Raw genomic sequence first — 9967 nt, forward strand, 5'->3', positions numbered from 1 at the left:
TTATGATCTAAAATGATATAAGATTAGATCCTTTAAAAGGACAAATATTTTTTCATAATTAATTTGATTGACTGAAATATATATTTTTGGTTAAATAAAGATAACAAGAAAAGATGATACGATGCGGGTAATTTTCGTTTTTTTCTTAAGAGTCTATTTAGATGGACTTTCTCAGTTTATGTGTATTTCGACTTTTAAAAAAAACTAAAAAAATAAAATAAAACCAAAGTGAGATTACAATCTTGGCCACCGCCTCCTTAAAGATTTTATTTTATTTTTTATTTTTATTAAAAAAACCCGTTATTACCATAAGTTGGATCTTGAAAGATAATAGTTTTTTTGAATATCTTTGCGTATTTTATAAGGGATACTAATTAATTGTATCCGAAAACAAGGATTAATTAATAGATAATCTCATGATTTTGATAAGATTACATCAAATTATAGATTAAAATTTACCATGTAATCTTATCAATCAGTATTTTGACGGAACAAATAATAAAGTGAATTTTCAACCAGTATAAATAAATCTTATGAATTCCCAAGTAATACATATATAATCTAGATAATGAATTTAGAATATCTTGTTCTGATTTGATTCAAATTTGAAATAGATTTATGCAATTTTGTAATCCTATTTCTGAGTTACTTGAGGGGAAAAAAATCCTTAATAATTTTCTATATATATAAGTGCAACGCAAACCCAACCCTCTCAATGCTTATTCTACTCATTGTGCCCTATCTCTCTACAATCTTTTTCTCTTTACATTTGACCATGTCTTCTTCTTCTTCTTCTTCTTCTTCTTTTTCTTCTTCTAACAAGATGATAAAATTGCGTAGTTCAGAGAAAAACATGTTTGAGGTGGAGGAAGCGGTGATAGTTCAATCGGTGTTATTCCTCTTGAGAATGTCAACAGTCTCGTCCTCGCAAAGGTTCTTGAGTATTGCAACAAGCATCATGCAGAGGACGACGACAACAACAACATAGATGCTCTCAAAAAATGGGATGATGAATTTGTTGAGGTGGATAAGCACACCCTCTTCCTTGTATTGATGGTGAGTGCATCTAAATATTCACATCCACATATATAACAATTGTCTCAACCATTTAATAATGTTATAGTTAGTGAATGGTTTTTAATCCGATGGTGTATCCTCCTAATTTTAACATGGATTTTATTATCTCGAGATAACAAAAATTAAAAAAAATAATAATTGTTTCGCTGATAAGTGTTAATAACTTAATATTATTGGTAATTTGGATTTGATTTTCAACTTTTGCTCTATATTTAATTTTATTTTAAATTCTCAATTAAATAGAATGTCATTCTGATTTGAGGGGTTTGTGTCTCCCTGAATTTGAATTTTCAAGTAAAAAAAATCACTTCCCATAAAATTTTAACTTTATAAGTGAGTAAAATGAATAATCAAGAAAGCGCAAATTTTAACTGCAGAATCAGTACTTTGCTAAAATTAAAGGTGAAAAAAGGTAAAAATCCATTGAATTGCGCAAATTAATACATATCTGTAATGTGCTACATCTTCGTTATTTCTATCCTAATTTTTACAAATTGTGTTTTACTTTATGGAATCTAACTTTGGATTAGGGATTTGTATATTTTAGAAATTTTGTCATGTATGTTTATCCATATATATATATCTTAGCGTTGATGTGTTGTTTAATCAAAGTGCTTTTATAGTATTGTTAATTTGTGGTACTTTTCTTTTTCAGGCGGCAAATTATTTGGAAATTGAGAGTCTGTTGGATCTGACATGTCAAACTATGGCAAACTTGATAAAGGATGAGAGTCCAGAAGAGATACGCCAATACTTCAATATAAAGAATGATTTTAGTCCTGAAGAATAGGAGATATGCCAATACTTCAATATAAAGAATGAATTTAGTCCTGAAGAAGAAGAGGCCATTCAGAATGAGAATAAATGGGCTTGTTATGGATATGAATATCATATCCCAACTACTCACCTAAGAATCTACTAAGAGATAGATTCATGAATATCTCAACAACATTAAACAGTCAAAGGGCACAAGATAAGGGTCACATCCCAACAGAAAGGGAGCTGAACCCTAATGCAATCTGGGGAGATCAAAACGCCCAACCTAGGAAGGTAATCCTTATAAATAAGAGCCTAAGGACCCCAGGTACACACTTTGAACCTATTTACGAATACTTCCCACATTGTGCACACACCCACCCCTTGGCTATAAGCCTATTGCTTGTGCGCAGTGATTGAGACCTTGACTATAAACCTAGTATACATCTTATTATACATTATCTGAGCGCATACCTCACGGTATAGCAATACGGTCTATCCAGGACCTAACATTGGCGCCGTCTGTGGGGACGATAAATTTCGATTCCCATTCCACGATGACGAACACCCGTTCGACGTCTAGCACTTCCCAAATGCCTCCACACCAACCTGCATTGGAACAACTCCAATCAGTTGTGACCCCTGTGCTAGTAGAAGTCCAGGTCAGCGAGGTCGGCACTCAAGGACTGCCCTCCAGAACCCAACCCAACACGATAGCGGGCCCAGTGCGCCCACCTCCACATAATGAACAATTCAGGGACATAACCACTGTGGCCATGAATGCGATCCTCCAAAGGATGCAGGAGATGGAGAACAGATTCCTGGCTCAACAAGGGCTGAATGCCCAGAGGATGGAGGCGCTGGAGGCTGAGCTGCAAAATCAAAACCTTGTGGGACGAGCTGGAGGAGCAGGCCGAGGTGGAAGAGCAGGCCAAGCTAGAGGAGCAGGACGAGGTGGAAGCGCAGGCCAGGCTAATGAGCCACAACATCAAAACGCGGCCACGATAGAAGGAAATATGTAGAATTCCCCGCCATGACAACCACCAGGAGGGCGGAGGACTAGTCAACAACCAAGGAGATAATTATCTCCTTCATGAGGAGGCTAATGATAGCCCATTCACTGAAAGGCTCATGAACTTGGCAATACCGCCGAGATTCAAGAGTGCCAAGATACCACCGTACGACGAAAGTCAAGACCCGGAGGCCCATTTAGAGGCTTTCAAGACCGAAATGTTGTTCAATGGGATAACTAGACCTATCAAGCCAGAATCTTCGCGACGATGTTAACAGGCCAGGCAATGGCCTGGATAACCAGGCTTCCTAGGAACTCGATTGACTCGTTCGAGGACCTAGACCGAACTTTCCGGTTGAATTTCGCAACAAGCAAGGCGCATCCAATGCCGGCCTACGCCTTGGGAAGAATCCGAAAAAAGGAGAATGAATCATTGAGGAAATACCTCAATAGGTTCAAAGATGCCACCCTAAAGGTTCAGAATTTAACTGAGCCAGTACACTTGCATCTGATCATCTCGGGATTAGATGGCGATTCTCCACTGGCGAAGTCAATTTACAAGAACCCGGTCAATGACCTGGAGGAGTTCCGACGAAGGTCGGACAAATACATTGATGTGGAGGACATGCAGAAGGCTTATGGGGAATCCAGAGGTCGAAGCCCGAATAACAAGAGTCCAAGCAAGAAAAACAAAGACCGGGATCAACGGGGGGCGAAGAAGGGAAAAGACACTCGGGAGAATAGGTCGGATGACCGATCCCCAAGGAGCAAATATGATGATTACACGCCTTTGAACATGTCCAGGTCTAGGATATGGAAAGAGGTGGCCCAGACTGAAATGCGCAATGTCGAGAGACCTCGACCCCTGAAAGCCAAGAGTGGATTGGATAGAAACAAATACTGCGCTTTCCATGACCAGAACGGTCACATCACGGATGACTGCTGGGACCTCCGAGATGCCATCGAAAAACACATCAGAGAGGGGAAATTGAAACAATACATCATCAGAACTCAGGGCAAGAAGAATAATAAGCGAAGGCGGAGAAGCCAGAGCCTAAGTCGGAGCCTGAAGAGAGAGGATAGAAAGGATCAGAGACAAGACCGCCCTACAAAGGGCAAAGAGGTCGAAGATAAAGATGAGGTTTTTCAGGAAGCCGAATTTGAGTGCAACGTGATAAGCGGAGCTCTGGGTGGAGGAGGAGACACGGCCAACGCAAGAAGAAAGTACCTGAAGGAGGTCATGTCAGTAAGAGACAGGCCAACCTTCAAAGGGAAACCCAACAATTCTACCCCCCAAGACTGTTCTTCACTCAGGAGGAACTAGAAATGGTTGTACCCGGACACACTGACGGCTTGGTGATCACTGGAGTGCTAGTCAATTGCCGGGTTAAGAGAATCTTTATTGATCACGGGAGCTCGGCAGACATACTTCTCTAGGACGCTTTTCAAAGGATGAACCTGGACGAGAAGGACTTGAAACCATGCATCACCGAGCTGGTCGGGTTCAATGGAGCGTCATCCCCCCCAAAGGGCTACATTGATTTGAAGCTGACCTTAGGGACGAAGGACTCATTCCGTGCTGGAAGGGTTCGTTTCGTCGTAGTAGACACCGAGTCGTCCTACAATGTGATCATTGGCCGACCTACAATACACGACTGGAACATGTTGATCTCCACCAAGCATCAAGCCCTGAAGACGCTGGGGGCAAAGAACGAAGTTATCACCATAAGAGGGGATCAGAAAGAATCCAGGGAGTGCTACTATGAGACCCTACGAGTAAATCAAAGAGGCCCGTCTTCTCCCCCTCGGCACAAAAATGGAGGAGGTAGGGACCAATCTCTACACCCATGTGGAAACGAAGTAAACTTGGTGGAGCTGGACATGAGGGAGGAGCTCCAAGCCCCTCGTCCATAACCCCAAGGAGAGCTGGAAGACGTCAGCATTAGGAAGGAAGAAAAAGGGCACACTAAGGTGGGAAAGGGCTTTGAGGACGAGTTCAAAAGGGAGCTGGCCGCTTTCCTAAGTGAAAACTCCGACGTGTTCGCATGGAAGGCTTCGGAGATCCCGGGAATAGACCCAGCTTTCTGCTGTCATAAGCTCTCTATGTACCCGGGATCGAAGCCAGTGTCCCAAAAGAAGAGGAAGATAGGATCTGACCGACGTCAGGCTTTGAACGAACACGTGGACGAGCTGTTGGAGGCCGGTTTCATCAGGGAAATACAATACACCACCTGGTTATCCAACGTGGTGATGGTGAAGAAACCGAGTGGGAAGTGGAGAATTTGCGTGGACTACACCAACCTCAATAAGGTCTGCCCGAATGATTCGTACCCGATGCCAAACATTGACCAGCTAGTTGACAATTCGTCAGGATTTCAGCTACTATCTTTCATGGACGCATACTCCGAGTATAACCAAATCCCGCTACACCCTGATGACCACGAGAAGACCTCGTTTATCTCGGAAAAGGGAAACTTTTGCTACAACGTCATGCCTTTTGGCCTCAAGAATGCAGGGGCAACCTACCAAAGGATGATGAACCGTTTTCCAAGATCAAATTGGAAGAAACCCAGAGGTGTACATCGACGACATGATCGTCAAGTCAGCGCATATAACTACACATATAGCCGACCTCAGGGAAACATTCGAGCAACTAAGAGCTCGAAAGATCATATTGAACCCGGCCAAATGCGCCTTCGGAGTACCAGCTGGAAAATTCTTGGGCTTCATGCTCACCAACCGGGGAATTGAGGCCAACCCTGACAAATGCAAGGCCGTCCTCGCGATGAAGCAACCAGAAAGCAAGAGAGAAATCCAACAACTCACGGGTCGCCTTGCGGCCTTAACAAGATTTCTGCCCAAGTCGGCAGAAAAGGCTTTACCTTTCTTTAAGCTCCTTAAAAAGGAGGCAGAGTTCGGATGAGGGGAAGAATGCAAAAGGGCATTTGAAAATATAAAGAGTTGCCTGGCCACCCCCCGCACTGTCCAAGCCAGAGCCCGGAGAAGCATTGATCTTATACCTTTCTGTGGGCGAAGAGGCCATCAACGCCGCTCTGGTAAGGGAGACCGACAAATCACAACAGCCGATCTACTACGTAGGCCGGACACTGCAAGGACCTGAACTCCGTTACCAGAAGCTCGAGAAGGTGGCGTTTGCTCTCCTTACCACGGCAAGGAGACTCCGACCTTACTTCCAAGGGCACCGAGTAGTCGTGAGAACCAACTAGCCCATCAGGCAAGTGTTACACAAGCCGGATCTAGCTGGGAGGATGATTAACTGGGCTGTCGAGCTCTCCGAGTTCGACATTTCATACGAACCTCGGCAGGCAATCAAGTCTCAGGCGCTGGCCGATTTTATCTTGGAGTTAACCCCGTCCAAAGAAAAGAGAGAAGGGAATGAAGATCTCTGGACGATATACGTCGATGGATCCTCAAACTCTAAAGGGAGCGGAGCTGGGGTAATAATTGAAAGCCCGGAGGGAGTGTCCATTGAAACTTCACCTCAAAGGGAGCGGAGCACTGAATTCCCATTAATCATGATTCCCGGTCACTAAAAAATTTCTCTTGTACCAAACACACCCTAAAGGAAGCGGAGCTGGGGTAGTAATTGAAAGCCCGGAGGGAGTGTCCATTGAACATTCACTTCACCTAGCATTCCCAACCTCGAATAACCAAGCTGAATATGAGGCTTTCATATCAGGGATTGTGCAAGCAAAGGAGCACGGAGCAAGAAGGATAAAAATCCTCAGTGATTCGCAACTGGTAACTTCACAAGTTGAAGGAAAATATCAAGCTAAGGGACCTCTCATGATGAAATATCTCCAACAAGTCAAGGAGCTGTTGGCCGAATTCGACGAGGTAATAATCCAGTATATACCCCGAAATGAAAACAGCAGGGCGGACATCCTGTCAAAGCTCGCCAGCTCGAATGGATCGGGAAATCACCGAACCGTGATATAGCAAAGCATCTTAGAGCCGACCTGCGTCATGGTCATAACCGCGACTGAGGATTGGAGAAGGCCAATAGTGGCCTACTTGGAAAAAGGGGTCCTGCCAGACGAGACACAAGAGGCCAGAAAACTTGTTAAGAACTCGGCCTGCTTCACTTCACCATAGTAGAAGGGCAACTATGCAAAAAGGGCTTCTACACACCCATGCTGAAATGCCTAAATAAAAATGAAGCTGAATATGCGTTGGCCGAGATCCATGAAGGCATAAATGGACATCACATGGGAGGAAAAGCCCTAGCCAGGAAGGCACTGAGGGCAGGATATTACTGGCCTACTATGGAGGCAGACGCGAAGGAGCACGTCAAAAGGTGCGAACAGTGTCAGAAGCACGCGTTCATCCTTCGTGCACCCCCTGAAGAGCTGCAAACTATCACGGCACCATGGCCATTCTTCAAATGGGGGATGGACCTGTTGGGACCCTTCACCGCGGCTGAAGGACAGCTCAAGTGGTTGATAGTGGCAGTCGACTACTTCACCAAATGGATCGAGGCCGAACCCCTCACCACCATTACCTCGGCTAGGATTCAAAGATTCTTTGAAAGAAACTTGATTAGCCGATTCGGAATTCCTGCCGAGATCATCACAGACAATGGAACACAGTTCGCTGATAAAAAGTTCCAGGAGTTAATGACCGACTTCAAGATCACACATCGGTTTGCATCAGTGGAACATCCTCAGACCAACGGACAAGCCGAGTCTGCTAACAAGGTGATTATCAATGGGCTCAAGAAAAGGTTGTTCGATGCCAAAGGAAATTGGGTGCAACAACTACACCTCGTCTTGTGGGGTTACAGGACAAGCACCCAATCCGCCACTGAAGAAACCTAGTAACTGCTAGATTCAATAAGAAGGTCAGACCTCGGTCATTTCAGAGCGGCGACTTGGTGCTAAGAAGAGTCGACATCGGCAACAAGAACGCCAGAGATGGAAAGCTCGCCGCGAACTGGGAAGGCCCCTGCAAAATCAAGGAAAATTTGGGAAAGGGAGCCTACACCTTGGAAACTATCTCCAACAAACCAGTAAAGAGAACTTGGAACGCGGACAAGCTAAAGGTCTACTATAGTTAGACTTGAAGTCCATGAGGTCGCAGCCGAAAGTCGTAACATGACCAAGAACTTCAACTCGGCCCGATACAACGAAGTCGAAACTCGGAACAAACAATGCCTGAAGGCATAGGTCGGACTCGTGGCGAATCCGACATGTTAAAAACCGATTTCAACATACAATACCAAGGAAGGTCAAAAAGCATCACGCGAACGACCTCGGCAAAAGTGATTCCGAGTAATGTCGTGGACCCAAACTTTCAAAGGCTCAATACCGAAATGAGTGAACTCGGGTGAATCAAATCCGAGATGATATAGCAAACACCTCGGCATTCCGAGCCTCGGAATACCGAGCTGGGGGGAAACTGTTATGGATATGAATATCATATCCCAACTACTCACCTAAGAATCTACTAAGAGATAGATTCATGAATATCTCAACAACATTAAACAGTCAAAGGGCACAAGATAAGGGTCACATCCCAACAGAAAGGGAGCTGAACCCTAATGCAATCTGGGGAGCTCAAAAGGCCCAAGCCTAGGAAGGTAATCCTTATAAATAAGAGCCTAAGGACCCCAGGTACACACTTTGAACCTATTTACGAATACTGCCCACACTGTGCACACACCCACCCCTTGGCTATAAGCCTATTGCTTGTGCGCAGTGATTGGGACCTCGGCTATAAGCCTAGTATACATCTGATTATACATTATCTCTGAGCGCATACCTCACGGTATAGCAATACGGTCTATCCAGGACCTAACATGGCTTTTGAGTGAGATTGATGCTTGTGTTTCCAGAGGGTTTATGATATTACATTATCGATTATAGGTCTTATGTTTTGTTTTCCTTAGTTACTACACTGTTTGTTTTGTGGTAGATTCATTACTTGAAGCTTTATATATATATATATATATATATATATATATATATATGTTATGGACCAGGGAAAGGCCCACGACAGCAAGAAGCCCAACCTACACAAGCCCAAAGGTAAGCTCTATAAATAGGAGCTAAAGACCACAGGTATGGCTGATCTCTCTCTAACCCTATTTTCTTTCAAGCACGACATCGCACACACACACCCCTTCAGGCTAAGGCCATCATATTGTGTGTAGTGATTCGCTGTCCCCAAGATACCTACTCCATAGGTATCTAGAGAGAAAGCTATAGATCCAACATCAAACAACCGACTTACAGTCGGACACCTCTGCCCACGGCAGAACAGTGGCGCCGTCTGTGGGAAAACTTTTCCACTACTACGTGATCGAAATCCACGATGGTGAGAACGACAAGAAGTGGATTTCGACAACCATCAAGATCGAATTCCAGGATCCAGCCTATTTCTCCAATCGGGGAGAATCCATCGGATCATCGGCAGATTGATACCGATGCAGTGCACGTGAGTGATGTGCACTCTGATTCGGCATCAACTCCAGCCGTCAATCCAGACGCCCCATACGTGCAAGGGTTACAACCGATGGAGGAACAAACGGCGGATGCTGGGCAGGCACCAAACGATGCAGTTGGTGATTCTCGGGTAACAGATATGGTTGTTGCCGCAGTACTTCGGAGAATGGAGGAGATGGAGAGAAGACATGGGCTTGAAAAGGAGGCAGATGCCAGACAGATGCGAGAGCTGGAGGCTCGAGTAGGTCGAACCGCCAACCCGAACCCGGAACGAGCCATAACACGGGTCATGAATGATCTGCGGATCACTAGCACCCAGGCGAACCCTGATGGGACCCGGGGTCGGGGGAGAGGAATTGGAAATATCGAAAGCCGGCCTCAGAGAAGCACACCCCATGTGGTTCATAATCAAGGACCCGAAGTTCATAACGGCGGCATAGGACAACCGGGAAGGCTGGAAGAGAACCCCCAGTCTTCAGAATGGAGACGCCCATCCCGGAACCCAAACCCGAACGACGTATCCAGGGTCTACAGGAGGAAGTATCACAGGGGGCAGTACAATGACAGCCCCTTCGTTGACGAGATCGTGGATGCACCATTTCCAGAGAACCTCAACTTGTCTGAAATCCCAAAATACGATGGAGCGCAAGACCCCCAA

At 44.9% G+C, this 9967-nt stretch overlaps 1 protein-coding gene and 1 pseudogene across 1 annotated transcript; both read left to right on the forward strand.

The window, feature by feature from the left end:
- Positions 1–775: 775 nt before the first annotated feature.
- Positions 776–1867, forward strand: LOC133286228 (SKP1-like protein 11; annotated as a pseudogene).
- Positions 1868–3113: 1246 nt separating this feature from the next.
- Positions 3114–4169, forward strand: LOC133286229 (uncharacterized). Its single transcript, XM_061483621.1, has one exon. It carries the CDS (start codon positions 3114–3116, stop codon positions 4167–4169), a length of 1056 nt encoding a protein of 351 aa, XP_061339605.1.
- The last annotated feature ends 5798 nt before the right edge of the window (positions 4170–9967 follow it).

This window comes from Gastrolobium bilobum, unplaced genomic scaffold (genome assembly GCF_033153095.1).
Source record: "Gastrolobium bilobum isolate Gb01-03AN ecotype WA unplaced genomic scaffold, APGP_CSIRO_Gbil_v1 utg112830, whole genome shotgun sequence".
In the NCBI taxonomy this organism is placed as follows: Eukaryota; Viridiplantae; Streptophyta; class Magnoliopsida; order Fabales; family Fabaceae; genus Gastrolobium; species Gastrolobium bilobum.